A 17,174-nucleotide genomic window follows, 5' to 3' on the forward strand; every position below is an offset into this window, starting at 1 on the left:
TACGCGCCTCTTAACTAATCCGGATGAGGACGAGGATCTTATCCCGGATGATATTCGGGTGTTTTTTGAGGCTATGATATCACACCTCCTTATTGGGGTTTTCCACTCTTATAGAGACGCCAACTTGGCTGCTCATAGTTTGGCTTGTTTTAGTAATAGTTGTGCGCAGCCTCACCTTTGGGTGGACATTCCGCAATGGTTGCTTGATATTGTAAGTGAAGACATTGCTTAACCTTTAATATCATTTCCCTTCAAAAAAAAAAATGCTCATCGAAGTGTAATGGTGATTATGTACCCAATCTGCTACTGAAAAGTAACTGATTATATTATTAACATTTACTTGATTATTGAGCATCCTTCCCTTCCACTGGCAAACCATACCAAAAACTAGGTTAAACAGTAATGTTACATGCACCAAAAGACATTCCGATTTTCTATATGAAAATGAGAATCACGAAAGAACCAAATAGTATGCAAATCCGCAGTCTGTCCGCCACCATCAACAAATGGTGTCTTAAGTCATTCACGTCTTCAAGTTGTTGCACAAAGAAATGTTGGCAGTCACAGTTCCAGAGGTAAATATCCACTGTCTTTGGCATAATATAGTGCTACCGCTAGTAAAATGAAGAACAAAATGATCCACAAGTTTATGCCTGCAAATTATAAGAAGTCATAAGCAAGTAAAAATAATAAAATATCTAGAAACTGATAAGTAGAATCTCTCAACTTTGTCTTCATACTATCTAATTAGGGAGAAGCGCTGATGCATAATTCAAATTTAAACCGTAGAAGTTCTAACTGTATTCCAATGCTTGAATTCACTGACTGAAGAATTTGACGGATGACTCAGTTACATTTCAAATCATATAATTTTCTGGAAAAAAATTCAGCCAATCATAGATCCAGAATAGTATGCTTAAACAAGTTGAGCAACACAGAATATCTAAGATATGCAGTATGTTCAGCTGTTCAAGCAAACTAATAATGGTAACTGGGGTAATACATAATCTTAGTATGCCAACTATAAAAGAGGAGAGTACATACCACCTTTCTTCTCATCCTTAATCAATGTCGCCCTTGAACTTGAGTCTAGGGATACGGACACAACAGCTCTGTCGACAAAGTAAATCAGTACTAATTTATAGTTTTATATTAAGATTGCAAAAACTAACCAAATGTTACAATGAGAAGACTTAACAACCTTGAATCTTGTGAGAATGCCAATGCGGTTACAAGGCCTAGATGTGCTTTCTTGATAACAGTTCGTGTCCGCATGTTGGCTGAACTTATAATCAGAATGTCTCCTTGAATTGTTCCTCTGCATTATATTATCAGTTGGAGACATCAATGATCAAAGTCCATGACTATGCTAGCTAATAGTATCTTCACATGAGCTCACAGTTTTAAGAATCTTTATCACATTTTAATATGTTATAATAATGAGAGTGCATTTCATTTTCATTTTTCTTCGTTTTCTAAAGCTTGAAAACAGTTAGCAACTTAGCAGTAAGAAAACAGTTTATTTTCATAGAGGAACAAATACAAGGCCAAGTCAGTTATCATATATTCTTACATAGCAAGGAGCTTCCCATCAGGCGACACATTAAAAGCAGAAATTGGATCCCGAGAGACGAATGTTGAACTTATCCTTCTCCATGAAGTTGGGTTCCACTTTACAATACTACCACCTTTATCTATTTAGCAAAGACATGGTAAGTACTAAAATCCTTCTTCATAGATACCCCCGCTATAATATACTAACCTCGCATTGTCGTTATATACAGAACCTGATCTGTGCCGGTACTGCGTGAAAACCGACAAAAACCAAAAATCTCATCCTGCAGTTGGCCAAATTAAAGTGGTTAAGGTAGAATGTATTATATAGAAAACAGACAAATCCATTTGTTTTTGCAGCTGAAGCACTAAGTTTATTCCAACATGTATTCTTGTCTCTAGAAAGTAGTTGGGCGAAAACAATAAACAGATAAACCAACTAGGTTATGCTGAGAAGAAGCTAGCCCAAATCAAGAGGCATGTTAAATGATATTCTCTTTTCTATCCACGAACACTACAAACATATCCACTATTCCCAGTACATTTTTTTACCTAGTACACTAATAAGCTTTCACTAGCTGTTTTGTCCTAATTTTCACTCAATATTTTCTTCCAAAGCATCCAACCAATGCTTAAAAGGTTTGGGATTCTTTGGAACAAAAATACAACAAGCTAAACATTTTAGTGATTTAGCAGAATATATAATTAACTAGGTCCAAACAATTTGAAGAAAGGACTTACATTTTCCTTTGGTAGAGAAGCTACAGATGATGATGATGATGAAACATCCCAAATCCTTCCAGGGCCACTTCCAACAGAGACAAGAAACTTCCCATCAGGGCTGCATCAAACAACCAAGGTATCAGAAAAAAAAAATCTCAATTTTTGAGTCACAAATTGCTTCCTATTATTCAACCATAAAACATGCTCCATCATGCAATTTAAGAAGAACCTGAAATCTAAATCTTTCACAGAAGAATGAGCATTGGCCTCACTGAGAATACTTTCCATGGCTGGCCACTTGAAAACCCTTAGCTTACCATCCTGTGCTGCACAAGTGTCAGATAATTAGAAGAACATATGGACAGTTATTTAAATGATTCTAAAATGCCAAAACTTATTACACCTAGTAACAAACAGGCTTCAAATTCACCGTTTCACTGAATATGTTAAGTATAATGAATGTACAATCCATTCGATCAAATGTGATAATATCATCAAGGCAATCATGCAGCAGCTAAATTACAATGACAGGAAAGAAAACCATAAAAAGGAAGAAAGAATTTCCAGCTGTGCTGCATCTCATCCAAGGCAAAAAAGCCAGCCTTGTGTGGCCAAGGAATTGGCAAACTAGATCATCATCACTCATCAGTGTCTTACATAGTTCAGAGATATAGAACTTATTTGAAACCACATTTTATCAGACTTTAGAAAAGAAAATCCATCTGAAATTTGTCGGGCTCTAGATGGTTAATATTGACTGGACATTTTGGATACGTACTTCAAGAAGAGAGATCAATTGTAGAGAAGTAGCAACTCTTTCAAAAACCATTTCCCATACTTCAATCCTTAAGGTTATTTTTTATTCCTCTCTATAATTTTGTTAGCAATTTTACTTTTTAAGTCTCAATCACTTTCATGGAATTCATTCATGGTGATCCATACTTCCTTTACCTCACCGCCAACAGCAAGTAAATTTCCCTCAGTGTTGAAGGTCAACGCTAATTGTTGTCCAACATCTTCCAAAGGCTTAAGGACTTTCTCTGATGACTTCAAACTTAAAGTTTGGTCGTCCGTGCTCGTTGCTGAATCCCATTCAAACCATCTGCAAGTTGAACCAATGAATGTAAACTTATCAAAAGCTTCAACAATGATAGACTTTGCAATTTCTCATTTTGAATCCTAAGCTGAGACATAGGTGCTACTTCATTAGCATAAAAGAGACTGAACATACCTGCAGTTTTGGGGAAATGAACACATAATGCCTTCTCCTCCAGGATGAACTCCAATTCTGTAAGGCAGATCGCTACCAGTTCCAAGCTTAGCCACCTTAAAGAATAAATAGGTCGAAATTAAAAACTTTGTAACTAACCCCAGACGGGAAAAAAGAAATATCAAACTCAAGCAAATAACATAATAACACTTTAAATCTTTCAACAGTATTATAGCATCTTCTTATATTAAAATGTGCACAGCTTATCTCAAATGCATAAGAGTGAAATCTACTGTTATCAGCTATTACAGATAAAATCTTCCTTGATTTTTCACAGTTACATATTAAGAAAAGATCAGATCGAAAATTTTGTCCCAGATTCAACAACAGAACCTCAGAATTCTATAAATCTCGATAGCAATTGCTCCAATTACAACTTATTTGGTCATACCAAAATCCACAACCAAGTCAATATCCATTTTACGATACAAATAAATATTAAGGAGGGAATCGTAATTCAAAGAATATAAGATGTAAGATAGCGATTAGGTCTCACAGGCTGATCAGAGAGGGAGCAGGATTCGGAATCAAAGGCCGAGAGGAGGAGGGCATTTGGAATCCCGCTGTGGCCTTCTCCGCCGCCTCCGGCTAGGACAACGAGGCGTTTGGCAGGAGTTTCCAACTCGTTGGCGGTAAAGGCAGCAGATGGAACCCAGGCGGCGCCGTAAAGCGGGACTCCATACTTCTTGCAGTTCAATTCTTCGTCATTCTCGCTGCCCATGCTTTCTTGCTCCGCTGTGAATGTGAATGTGATCCCTAGCCTTTGCACCTTATGTTTATATATTTATACAAAATTAATATCAATTTAATTATAATATTCATAAAAGTAATCAAAATTAGTAATTTTAACTGAATGTATTTAAGTTGAATATTAAAAAAAAAGAATTTCATAATAATAAAAATTAATATTAAAACAAAAAAAATTAAATTAAAAAATGAATAAAAATAACAAAGAATTTAAAAAATAAATTTATTCAAAAAAGATGAGGAAGGAGAGAGATTTTTAAAATTTTAAATCAAATATTTACACGGTGTATAATGACACTATTCGGTTTATAATTGAATAATTATTTAATTATAAACAGTGTCATTTGTATAACCGAATAGTGTCAATTATAGACAGTGTCATTTGTATAACCGAATAATGTCATTCCCACGATTTGGGTCATGATGTGAATTCGGGTCAGGGTGCAATCAGGTTGCACGATGAAACCGATTGCACCCTAATTTTTGTGTTTTTATAATACTATCTACACATTTGTTGATAATAATGCATTATATTTTTTAATTTAGATATTTTATGTTATGCTTAATAAAATAATTCAGCAAATAAATATAATATTTTATTATTATTATTATTATTATTATTATTAAAAGAGAAGAGAGGAGAGATAAATTTTGTAGTAGTGAATGAGAGAGAGAAAAAAAAAGAAGAAGATAATAATAACAATAACAACTACAACCCTAAAACGACCGTGTAAATAAGAAAAGAGAAAAACTATGAAAGAATAGAGAAAAAGAAAGATGAGAGATTAAAATAATCACCTTAATTTTTTTAATTATAATAGTAACTTATTTGTTTCAAATTCATATTTGATTATTTTTATACCAAATTAAAGATCTTGTCATTATCTTTAATTTAAGATACATCGAATATTCTTTCATAAATTAAATTTGAATTTTTAAAAAAAATTACAAAAATATGAAGAAAAAAAAAGAATGTAAGTTCATATATTATATATAGATCTTATTATGGTTCATAAAAGTTCCGTCAAATGGTTAGAGCATGTCGTTGTCTCCGACTTTGATCTATATAACGAGTTTCAATACGCTAGAATATCAGTACAAATATTTGTTTTGACGCCCCATTATAAAGTATTACTAATTATTAAAAAAATTGAGTGTTGGGCTTGTTTGTGAGGTAAGATTGATTGAAATATATTTGATTCATAAACTCGTATATTAGTGGTGATGGGATATATACAGCATACGTTGGTTGTATGAAGAACCTTCAATTTTGCATACTCTGAGCCTTCCAAAACACTTGTGGAAGAAAGAACATCGATCTTATTACAAACGAGATCAGCGGAACCCATCAAGATTATTTGTCAAAACTGAATTAACTAATGCCTTTTCCACTTAAGAAATCTTCACTGTCTTAATAAACTGTGTTATAGCAGATATAACAGCAAGGGGATTCTCAACATGTACAGCATGCCCTGCACTTGGAATTTCGATCACTAATGGCGAACCAACGCTGCTGTTTTCATGGCCGATTCTTGTCTGCATCTCAACCGCGATTGCCTTGAACTTGACATCCTTTTCTCCCACGACGAGCTGAAGTGGCACTTTGCACTGCTTCAGATCTTCCCACAATGATCTATTATGAGACAAACAAGGAAGAGTCATCGATTCTTAGTCTGAAGTAGAGGTTGAGACAAGTAAGAGGAACAACTCATACGTCTGCATAAATTGCAAATTTCAATGTGTAGGTAAGTTTAGAAACTAACGGTTGCCTTCCAATACTTAAATCAGACAGCACTTTGCCCAGAGTGTGCAAGTCTTCGTGCTTCAAACGTTTGTTCACTGTCTGCTTGAAGTGCGGGTGGCTTCTCAAGCTGTTTGACGAAAGAAATGGTAGCAACGTGTTCATAGAAATTCATACGAGTAATATGAAATATGCCGAATGCACAATAGATATATAGTGTTATGACACATTACCTAGTCCAGAGCTCTTCAGCGTACCAAGTGTCTAGAAAGAATTCTAAGCCGTTTGAGACAAGTGCGCTAGCTCTGAAGTCATCTTTAGCCTTACGGATTGTTCTTGCATCGTTATCTACCAATCCAGGGCCTCCAGAGATTATCATAGCTCGCTCAATCTTTTATAATGCATCGATAGGCAGCATTAAGCATCGGAAGAAAATCATGATTTGCACGCAGGAAAGTTGTGGGAATATGTTAGTATATACCTTTTCGCTGCATTTTAGGGCTGTGTATAAAGAGATCCTAGCTCCCATCGAGTATCCAATGAGTGTAACCTTTCCACGCGTGACATTGTTCAACACCTTGTGTAGGACATCAGCCATTACATCAATTGATAAGTTGGGTCTGTCCGAATCATTGTCACCATGATATTGCAATTTCGATCCACCATGACCAGGAAGATCAATTGCAATGCATCTGGTGGAGCTTGAAATGGCCTTCATGATGGGGATCCAATCTCCGCCGGTTCCAAGAAATCCGTGAAGAAACACGACTGCACTACCCTGTATTGATTGTAACGACGTAAGAAAAAGAACAAAAGAAGGCTTAGCAATGGGCTGATTCCATCAAGTTATCAGAGTTCAAGAGCTGTTTTCAGACAATTTTGTAAATCAGCTTAATACTGTGATTCATGCAAAGATCATATAATGTTTTTCGTAGGTGTAGATATCTGTTTTAGTAACTGACTATGGTTTGATTTGTTACTTACATCATTGCTTTCACCAGTCTCAAGCACATGTATGGAAAAGGAGGCACCTTCTGTATCAACTGCTATTTGGTATTCCTTCACTTCTTCCTCATCCGAGGTTCTAACAACCGCTTCATGATTTAGTCGACATTTTTGGAGAAAGTGACCGGCATCAGCAGCATCCACCTCTACAGAGCCATGCTGCGGATTGTAGTGGATATTTAGAGGCTCGGCTGTCACTTCTTCCTTGAACCATTTATAGGTTCCGAAGCCATGAGCTGTGAACGATTGTGGTTTCTTATTCATCAAGCTCTGCATTTCAGCGTTCTGCACATCTAAATAGCGAGCAAATTGGATGTAGGCAGACAAACCAAGTGCACTTTCAAATGCAGCACTGACAACAGTCATTTTTCCGTGCTGTTGAGCCCATCGCGCGACCAATGCAGCATTTTCAAAACCTCCAATAACACCTGGTTTGATTACCTAAGTTCAGATTTAGATTAAAATAAATCAGTAACACGAACTCAAACAAATTTCGTAAAATCATGTAAAGCAACAATAAATTGAGTTAGAACTTACAACAGCAGCTACTCCAGAGTGGCCGTATTTCTGAAGGACATGAAGAGGATTCTCCGTGACATAGTTGATGGTTTCGTCCAAAGCCACTGGTAAGCCAGTCTCTTCGCAGAATTTCACTATATCGTCTTCATTATCAACAGGCTCCTGTAACCCCATAAAGTGAAATGAAAATATAGTTATCAAAATAAATTATGATAGAACAGTTTTCCTGACACCATATCACGGCATACCTCAATATATTGCAAGCAGCATTCTTTGACGCCGCAAGCAAATTTTACTGCTGCATCATAAGTCCATTTTCTATTTGCATCTACACGTAGTACGATATTTTTTCCCACCTTCCTCCTCACTTCTTGTATTGCAGCAATATCTTCGCTAGGATCTTCCCTACGTGCCACCTGTTACAAAAAAAATCGAACCTGATAATATGACCGTACCAACAGTGTTACTTTTGAAAGATACTGAGAAAAGGACATCTTGAAATGCTCAATATTACTTTTATTTTGATGGCAGTAAATCCCTCTGCAACAAGAGTGGATGCAACAAATGCTGTGTCCATGGGACTTCCATACGAGTCAATAAGAGCACAAATTTGAACAGGAGACGAGCTTCCGGACAATTCTCCTGCTGATGGATGAAGTACATTCAGTAAACTGCTACCATGTCTACTTGCAATTGCACTGAGGACGGCCATCTCTAACCCGCATCGGACACTGGGGAATATCGAACCTGGCTATAGTATATAATGGAGCACATTAAAGCAATTGAAATAATAAGGTTAATAATATCACAGTTTGAACACTAAGAATTACAAATGTAATGGTTTTTCTAGGCCTACCGGAATTCCTAAATTGTTCCATATCCAAGAAGAGAAAGAGCCCTTCAATAGAGGTAGGTTGTCACTAATTGTATTTCCTTCTATGGCATGAATAAGAAATCGAAGTTGCTCTTCCACATCAAGCAAGTTTTCTTTGTGGATTTCAAGAGGTGCAACCTGTTCAAGAATTGATGAGGATCTTGAGTTAACAAATGCCCTCTCATACGGGGACTGCCATATGAGCCGGTGTGTAGAAAATTGACTGATTGTCAATGATTTAAGATGGGCATCTATGAAAACAACAAATATCATTATCATGCACGAGCTTGTAAAGAACAAGAAACATTAACAAGAAGTTAGAATTTGAAATGGCTAAGATAATGTGTATGCAGATGGATCACATCAGTCAAGCTGCTTGAAAGAGAGACGAATTCAGAATCAGTTAAGCTTTACCTCACCAAATCCAACACTACCATCATCAAGAGACAAACTTATAACAAAACCTTCTCTATAGGATGGGGAATTGTTAGAATTTCCAGAAGATGAAGTAGGTGGAGCATTTAGCTGAACCCTGCCATAAGTTGGAATATTAAGATTAACACGATGAAATTTTCTGCTTTGCTGCATCGGATATTTATGATTTACCTGTATAGCGAGTAGTCCACCTTACTGATTTTGTAATCTATGGGGCCTGGTGAGGTAGAGTCTGCCATTGAAAGCTTTGAGAGGACATCATAAGCGTGATCTGAGGCTTGGCGAGTGAAACTCCTCAAGTTACTGTCAAGTAGCATACATTTAACAGTGTGAGAAAAAGTAATGACTTTTAAATTTGGGAAGTGGGTGTCTGGAAATCAAACAGACTTATGGAATGCAATATTGGTCTCAATTTCACTTTCAACTTCCACTATGCAATCGACGTCTTCTCTCTGAGACGTGAACAAAGCATGCTGCAATTCCGTTTTTGTTTGAACTTGGACATGCTTCACACTGCACAGAACATCTTTTACGAATCAAGTGGTCGAAATCCAACTCAGATCCCAAGAGCTCAGTATCAGAGGAGTGTTTTGTCAAACTAAGTTCGAGATCTTCAGAAGTTAGAATGCTAGAGAAAATAGTATCCTCACCCATGTGCCAAACATAGATGACGTATTGAAACATTGTGAGATGTGTAGAAAAACTGGTCCATTATATTTCTGTCTATTGTACTTGCGACTGGGAGTTGGCTAAAGATTGCACCTCCACGGTTGTTTACCACAACTATGACCATTGGCTTGCGCGACGTCCTTTCAGAAGAAAAGTTGTATGTTAATAAAGGCAGCTCAAAAGAAATGTCAACATATGGACATGAGGAAGTTTCATCGAGCTAGTTAAAAGACATCAAAACAACGCCTCCAGCACTGTCAAAAGCAACAAAGGAATGATTCTGTGACAGATTATTCAAATATGTGTGCACAAAAAAGAAAACAAGAAAGTGTTACAACTTGCAAATTAAGCTAATAGAACTAATATAGGTGTATCGATCAGTATATGCAGGCGTCTCTATTCTGTGCTGGAAACGTGCTTCTCCATGTGCCGTTAGAAAGATATAGTTAAGATAGGTAACAAATTCAAGTCTTAAAGAAGAATGAAGATAAAAGAAGCAAGACAGTCGAGGAAAGTCTACCTGTGTCTCAATAGTGCCAATCCATTGGTATCATGCAGAAATGAAACATCTCCCATCACAAGAAGCACCTGAGATTGCAAAGAATTACAATGCAAGTCACTGGACTATTTACTGGTTAATTTTTTTATTGCTGAAAAATGAAGGTACTCCAGAGTTCAAAGCGCTGGTAGAAATTTGAATCGGAATGCTTTGTTACTTACTCGTTTGTTGCACCCAACTGAAAATCCAACAGCAGAGCTGATCAAACCATCAATGCCACTAGCACCTCTATTCGCGGTAACATGGACCCAGTGGCACGGCAAATCAGCGCTCAACATTAAAGAAGCGGGATGGGTGCATTGCACCCAATTGCTCCCATACATGTCTGCATCACGTATTGGCATGCTGTTTCCGAAAAATAAAGCAGATCCACAACGAAGTGTTTCAAATATCTTTCGTGCAACATAAGGTTCAGTCAATGATTTCTCGGAACTAATAAATGATGATGACTCCGAGGCAGCCTATAAAAGAGCGAGGAGAATGTCAATGTCAAGTTAGTTTCTTTTACAAGATGATCTATGCGAAACGTAAACACATCGTGGATTTTGAAGTGGGATTCTCAAAGTACTAAGTTCAAACGATAAAACGCCCAAGTATGTAAGCATACCATCATGTCCAGTCCTTGTAAAAATTCCTTCCATCTCTTTCTTACATCTGGTTTGCAAGATTTAATCACGCTATCACTGAATTGAGAGATGGTACTTTGGATCCTGTGTGTCATGATATGAGAAGGATCATGACGACCAGGATGATCATCAACTAGAATGCGAGAGCTAGGACAACATTGCTTTATCATCTCAGAAATGCGCCTCCCAGTTATCCGACTTCCAATCTGTTATTTTGACAAAGATAGGAAATAAGGACTTCACCAACATGCTTCAAAATGGATTGTGTTATATCAAAATGGATTGTATTACGCCTGGAAGTATGTGGTGAAACTACTATGTAGGTAAGAACTTGGATGTACCTGTACTATTACGTCAGCCTTCATCCAAGCTCTGACAGAATCCGACTGCAACAGTTGATCAAGCTGATCAACGAATAATATATCCTTCCTGTTGAGAAAGGATGACAGGTACTTCCTCAATCGCAATCCTGATTGGACGTCGACTACAACTGGCCACAGCAAGTGCTTAGCCAACATAAGAGCTCCCCACATGTCATCTTCTTTGTGAATAGAACCAAAGACTAATATCCCATTATTTGCCCCTTGAATCAGTTCGAGAACTTCATTCATATGCGAGTACATGTCACTCCATGATAAGGATTTTTGTGGGGGAATATATCTGGTGAATGGTTCAGCATTTGACATCCAAGCGTCTAGTCCACTTACACATTTACGATTCCAATTCTTCAGACTGTTTGCCAATGGTTCTCGAAAAGGGCAGTTGATATGTATAGGACCATTTGGTGAAGATGTTGCTTTATGCACAGCACAGTCAATTGTGGTGAGAACCAGTCTCGCAGAAATCTCATCAGTGGGAGGAGGAAGACTGAAAAACTGCCTCGAAAATGTTCCAAAATGATTGATCTGAAATAGAAATACGTAATGATTTATGGGAATGAAACGAGTAATTTGCAGAACTTGCAAGATTTAAGAAATTAGCAATTTCCTCAAATATGAGCAGCATTTAAGATAAAATTATGAAGATGGGAACTAGAAGGTAATTAACTCCAATATGCAGATCAGATATTCCTTCAGTTGGTTATAACAAAGAAAAAGTGAGCACATAAACTTCCTGAAAATAAAGATAACACGTTCAAAAAGATAAAACTTCGTATACTTGATTGATTGCTTGGTTTGCTCCAACGTCTACCAGCTCAGGAGGGCGGTCCGCTGTAAGTAACAGCATGGGTACAAAACTTTGACTGGCCTCCACAACCTGTATGTTCAGGTGCAGCAACACTTACAGTAAAGAGTAAACTCGAGCAAAAGTAAGACAGCTCATAAGAAAGACGAAAGAAACTGCATTTATGAACTAAAAAACTCACAGCAGGAAAAAGATTTGAGACTGCAGTGCCCGATGATGTTATGACGACTGCTGGTTTTTGGGAACCTTTGGCATAACCAAGAGCATGAAATGCAAGGGACCGTTCATCAATGCATGCAATACAAGTTGTGAGGGGGTGGCTTGCAGCAGCAATCGTCAGGGGAGATGACCTTGATCCAGGAGCTATGCAAAAATACTAGAAGACAAATAAATCAGAGAAGTAGAAAACATACTGGGCAGAGAAACAAATTCTGCTTCAATGTCTCACCGTCAAACCAAGCCTGGTGCATTCTTCAACCATAAGAGATGCCCACAAAGCATTGATGTTAGGAGAATCTTGAGAGAAATAATTCACTTTATTAGTCTCGTGTCCCGGGTGCTGAAAACGAGATGAAAATGATTCCACAAAGTAAACAGAAAGTTATAATAGAATGTATTAGACATGAAGTAATAGTACTAGTTGTAGCAACCAGGAAAACTATTTAATAAATCTCCAACAGAGTGCAGCCTTTTTGTTTTTAAGTAACATTGATAGCCAAAGCATCAGCTGATCGTTAGGATTAAAGAATTTAAAAGCTAAGTTTGGTAAATATATTACAGGAACATACTTCAATAAAAGAAATGCTAAATTGGATTATTTAAGTAAATGAGAATGATTTTGCCTCGTGCACTAGCTGCATACCATGTTATTTGCAATTGATAAAGTTGATGAAAGCCTGGCCGAGAACTGACTGAAGCATGACGAGGCATCTTCCTGCAAGAAATGTAGATATTAGAATGTCATCTATTACTTTATTTTCCAATAAGGCTACTGCATCAACATAATGAAAGGAAATATTACATGATGCATCGCTAAAAAAAAATAAAGGATAGAGGTGTACCAGTTCCAAAGTGCTGGCTTCCAGTTTCTTCCCATCTACTAAGAGTGAATTTACACGTACCTACCAAATGTTTTTACAGATGCAGGATGCAAATGGTCAGTACTGAGAAACACTAAATCATCTTTAATAGTCGGTTTTTACTTTTTCTTCTTTATCATTAGGGGGGAGAATTATCTTTCGCAAATGGAAACACAAAACATGGGGAAAAAAGGTCTAGCTTATGGAAATTGTATTTTTCCCAATGAAACTTCTTCTTTGATTCCTTGCTCAGAAAAAAGGCAGGCAGAGAAATTGAAGATAAACAAGAAAAAAATAAACTCAGGATTGGGACAATATGCAATTTTAACAAAAGTTTTAAATTTTGCAATTTTATTCACAACCTATATCTGTTAACCTAATAAAAAGTTATCCAAATAGGACTTTATTTCCAGCTGAAATCCAGTCTCATCTTACCATTTGCCTATGGTTCTCTGCATTCTTGAACATCAAAAGAGAGGAGTAAATTAGTTGGCTACCACTTGCAGAGGTATACCTGGCCTGAAACAAGAAAGTGAAAGGAAAAAACAGTAAGTATGAAAAAGTGTGGGTGCCATAAGATAACAGACAGTGAAAAACTTGTACTACCTGGTCAAAACTGCTCTCAAATGTATGAACAGTTTCACTAAAAGTACACATCGAAGAGTCATCCCATGCCAGTGTAGCAGATAAGAAAGAGATATCCTCAAATTCATCCAACTCAATCTGTTGAAAATGTAGCCTGATTATGGAAGTAATATAAGTAAAGACGAAAACATAGCAAGACTCCCAAAATCCTACTCTAAATATATATGGACTTGCGAGTTCACGACTGCTTACAAGATTACAATGCAAATACACTACCTGTGGGATGAAAACATAATAAGAACCAGTCTGACGCTCTACGGTGGACATCTTTATGTCAAGCTCAATATCCAAGAACCCGTAAGCCTTTGAAGATGTTGATTCAGCCGGAAGATATCTGCATAAATATTCATTGACATGCTAGATCAAAAATGCTTTAATCTTAAAGCAATCAACTGGATTTCAAATAAAATGGAAGTATCTGAATTTAGTGAACTCAAAAACAAATCCAGGGAAGACTCCTTCCACTTTGAGACACAGAAGCAATGGTATCAAAATTGGTATCAAAATTAAAAGATATATAATAGAAAAGCAATCTCTCAACATATACAACTATATGATCCTTTTCATAGATACTTCGGTAGGTATCTGCGTCTTAATTTTGACCCATTTACTACAATACAATTTGACTTAAGTAATGGCAGTTCTGTTGCACCAGGAAGTCAAAGAGGAAAAGGTTATGCGCATAAGATCAGAAAAAAGATTAACAAAAGAAAATGCAGGAACGCTTATCATCTGACAGTAGAAATTAAAACCACAGAGCTGCATATAACGCTAGTTAATGATCAACGCAGATACAAAAGCAAACAGATACCTCAGCAAAGAATTGCATTTTCCTGAAGCATGGGGAGATCCCTTAAAGCTGACAGCTGAACCTATGCCAAAAACGCCTCTGGTTCTTCCCAGAGAAAGTGATTCGTAGGTTGAATTCTCCTTATCACTGGAAAGGAAGAACAAAGGAAAAACCTTTGATGATTCTGGTTGAGAGCAAAACCAGTTCAATGCTTTCGCACTTGGAGGCACTGCAAGCTATGCATAGAAAAGAATAAATCCAAATCTTTCTAGAAGACAGATGAAATTCTTAAAACTACTTTTCAAAAAAGTACAAAAAGCTCAAGTGTGGCCATACACATGATCTATATTTAATAGAATGTGACTACTACATAACAAAAGTACTTCAAAAATTATAGCACCTCCGTCACAATCAAGAAACATGCAAGATAATTCAAACATGTGACTTATTTCACTATTCAGTCCAAAATATAAATAACAAACTACTTTGCAACCTTACAACAGAGCTAGGAAGTCTCACCACACTAAAAATACCCTCGTCAGCCTCAATTCACTAAAATGTGAGAGAAATGCACAAAACTGATCATATTGTTATCAATAAAAAACATTTGATGACTTCAACAAAGAGGATGACCCAAACAACATACTTCCTCTGTCCATGAAAATTTTGCCACAATTTCCTTTTTGGTCCATCTACAAAAAATTTGCCACTTTCATTTATAATTGTAGAGTCCACACAACTCCACTCACATTTGAAGTGGGACCATTACTCCCCTAACAACTCCACTCATATTTTATTAAAACCCGTGATGTCCACAATGTAACAATTTTTTTGTGAACTGAGGGAGCACATTAAAAATAAAATAGGAGCAAGAAAATTCTGATGAACATTCCACCACAGTGCAATTCTGATTCTCTCCCAGACAAATGTTCAAACAATAAGACTACAATAGACAAGAACCAAACTCAATCAAAAAGTGCAAAATTAACTTTGTAGCACCTGAAATCTATACATCCCACTTGAACAAGGAGGAGGATTGGCCTTCAGCTCCTCCACGGCCGCCTTAATCGCTTCCAATCCTTGCTCCAAGCTCAACACCGGCGCCAAATTACGAGTAATGCAAGTATTAACGAGCAATGCAGCTTCCTTATCATCCAAGACTCTATATTTTCCCATTGAGCTTCTCACAACCTACAAGATCATAAGCATAATAAACAAACGAGCATGAAGAAAGACAACCCAACAAACTAGGATCAATAAAAAATCAAATTTTTGAACCTTAGAAATGGGATTTTGGCGGTTACTGAAGCAAATGAAAGATGGGAAGGCGGGTTTAAGAAAATGGGTGCGCTTGTTGATTGTGATTATGGTCTTTTGGTGAAGTTGGAGTTGAGGTGGAGGAAAATGGAGGTTGATTTGTGAGTTTAAGATGCGGGAATTCATTGCTAATGGACGTCTAGCGAAGCAGGCCAGAGCTATGGTAATGGAGCTGCTTCGAAGATGACATTTATACACACTAGCTTCAGCTACTCTTATTTATTTAACTTTATAATTTGTCAAAACTTCATGTCAATATGTTAGTTAGTTGAGTTCTCACTCCCTCCATCTTTCTTTTTCTTTTTAAGATAAATAGATATCATATCAAATAAATGAATATATATTACAGTAAAATAATCAGATTACCTAACAAATTAACAGCTAAACTAGTACTCAATCCGTCCACTACAATATCGTTTCCACTTTCTGTTAACAAATAGATAGAACTTGAATCAATTATAGCTTGCAAGATAAAGATTTTGATACCTTAATTTTACCGAACTAGACTTCTTCAACATTTGCAAATTTAATTATATTATTATTTACAGGTTTATAATTTATAAAATTAAATACTTTATAAATCACTATTTGACTTAATTAGGTAGACCATCTCCAATTGGTTTGGGGTGTTAAAATAGAGCTTAGTGTTTTTTGAAAGCGCTGCGCTAACTTTCTGCTATAAAATTAAGATTGTTATAGCGTTGCGCTAAATTTAAGGCAATACTATAGATTATTGATTATTGATTATTGATTATTATTATTATTATTATTATTATTATTATTATTATTATTATTATTATTATTATTATTATTATAAAATGTAAGTATTTATTTTACATTAATTATAATAAATTTCACATATTAACTAATAATAGCTGAATTAAAAAAATATATTTTTAAAATATTATTTTTTTGCTACAGATAAAGTAGACTATTGTAGATGAAATTGTAATTCTGCGTTATTAGTGGTCTTCTGTGAAACCGATTTTTTAAAAAAAATCACGTTCACAATGACACTACTTTAAAATACAAATAAAAATATCATTTGATGTTGAAGTACTACTGTCATTGTGAAGGTGATTTTTTTAAAAAACTGGTTTCACAGGAGTTTTTGTGTATTTTAATATAGAGTTGTTGAATAATAGTGCACAACATTGGAAATACTCTTAGGAAAAGGAGTCAAATAATATTCAAAATTTAAGCAGACGTTTACTTTGAATGATTAGCCTTAATTGATAAAATAGTAAGATTAATTCTTTATTTACTTAGATGGATTAATATTTTGAGATATTTCAAAACTCTTGATTATTTCTATCATTTAAGTTACTTTTGTTTGATTCATACCGTATTGAAAGAGTGAAATTTAAAAAATAGCAATTATAAGAATAAAAATAATCCATTATGCATTTTGTCAATTAATCAAAGTAACAGCTCCT

General features: G+C 36.0%; 2 protein-coding genes across 5 annotated transcripts; both read right to left on the reverse strand.

Moving 5' to 3' along the window:
- Positions 1 to 301: 301 nt before the first annotated feature.
- LOC130986281 (SEC12-like protein 2) lies at positions 302 to 4,304 on the reverse strand. 2 transcript variants are annotated; one of them, XM_057909641.1, is made up of 10 exons: positions 4,044 to 4,304; positions 3,509 to 3,603; positions 3,229 to 3,379; positions 2,507 to 2,598; positions 2,296 to 2,395; positions 1,763 to 1,838; positions 1,574 to 1,694; positions 1,202 to 1,318; positions 1,045 to 1,112; positions 302 to 653 (listed from the first exon to the last, which is right to left on the reverse strand). In XM_057909641.1, exons 1-10 carry the CDS (start codon positions 4,266 to 4,268, stop codon positions 562 to 564), a joined length of 1,137 nt encoding a protein of 378 aa, XP_057765624.1. In that variant the 5' UTR covers positions 4,269 to 4,304; the 3' UTR covers positions 302 to 561. The 2 variants fall into 2 exon arrangements, with proteins under 2 accessions (XP_057765624.1, XP_057765626.1); XM_057909643.1 differs by having other exon boundaries at positions 1,048 to 1,112; positions 4,044 to 4,302.
- Positions 4,305 to 5,539: 1,235 nt separating this feature from the next.
- LOC130986282 (protein PHYLLO, chloroplastic) lies at positions 5,540 to 16,011 on the reverse strand. Of its 3 annotated transcripts, XM_057909644.1 has the most exons (28): positions 15,700 to 16,011; positions 15,421 to 15,612; positions 14,443 to 14,657; positions 13,848 to 13,965; positions 13,593 to 13,709; positions 13,422 to 13,505; positions 12,969 to 13,028; positions 12,770 to 12,841; positions 12,356 to 12,466; positions 12,089 to 12,283; positions 11,881 to 11,979; positions 11,064 to 11,627; positions 10,704 to 10,928; positions 10,258 to 10,557; positions 10,058 to 10,125; positions 9,519 to 9,677; positions 9,256 to 9,381; positions 9,040 to 9,171; positions 8,848 to 8,965; positions 8,416 to 8,571; positions 8,074 to 8,310; positions 7,808 to 7,975; positions 7,578 to 7,721; positions 7,020 to 7,481; positions 6,517 to 6,813; positions 6,269 to 6,426; positions 6,058 to 6,165; positions 5,540 to 5,927 (listed from the first exon to the last, which is right to left on the reverse strand). In XM_057909644.1, the coding sequence occupies exons 1-28, from the start codon at positions 15,862 to 15,864 to the stop codon at positions 5,687 to 5,689; spliced, it is 5,091 nt and encodes a 1,696-aa protein (XP_057765627.1). In that variant the 5' UTR covers positions 15,865 to 16,011; the 3' UTR covers positions 5,540 to 5,686. The 3 variants fall into 3 exon arrangements, with proteins under 3 accessions (XP_057765627.1, XP_057765628.1, XP_057765629.1); XM_057909645.1 differs by lacking the exon at positions 15,700 to 16,011 and having other exon boundaries at positions 13,593 to 13,725; positions 14,443 to 14,650; positions 15,421 to 15,546; XM_057909646.1 differs by lacking the exons at positions 5,540 to 5,927; positions 6,058 to 6,165; positions 6,269 to 6,426 and having other exon boundaries at positions 6,681 to 6,813; positions 7,067 to 7,481.
- Positions 16,012 to 17,174: the final 1,163 nt, after the last annotated feature.

This window comes from Salvia miltiorrhiza, chromosome 5 (genome assembly GCF_028751815.1).
Source record: "Salvia miltiorrhiza cultivar Shanhuang (shh) chromosome 5, IMPLAD_Smil_shh, whole genome shotgun sequence".
In the NCBI taxonomy this organism is placed as follows: Eukaryota; Viridiplantae; Streptophyta; class Magnoliopsida; order Lamiales; family Lamiaceae; genus Salvia; species Salvia miltiorrhiza.

Excerpts from the sequence above, each read along its gene's own strand:
- LOC130986281 (XM_057909641.1), bottom strand. The coding sequence starts at position 4,268 with ATGGGCAGCGAGAATGACGAAGAATTGAACTGCAAGAAGTATGGAGTC. Across the intron at positions 3,604-4,043 it reads GCTCCCTCTCTGATCAGCCT|GTGGCTAAGCTTGGAACTGG; the intron begins GTGAGACCTAAT and ends TTATTCTTTAAG. Across the intron at positions 2,599-3,228 it reads TACTTGCTGTTGGCGGTGAG|GATGGTAAGCTAAGGGTTTT; the intron begins GTAAAGGAAGTA and ends TGTGCAGCACAG.
- LOC130986282 (XM_057909644.1), bottom strand. The coding sequence starts at position 15,864 with ATGAATTCCCGCATCTTAAACTCACAAATCAACCTCCATTTTCCTCCA. Across the intron at positions 7,976-8,073 it reads TTACTGCCATCAAAATAAAA|GTGGCACGTAGGGAAGATCC; the intron begins GTAATATTGAGC and ends TTTTTGTAACAG. Across the intron at positions 6,814-7,019 it reads AGACTGGTGAAAGCAATGAT|GGTAGTGCAGTCGTGTTTCT; the intron begins GTAAGTAACAAA and ends CAATCAATACAG.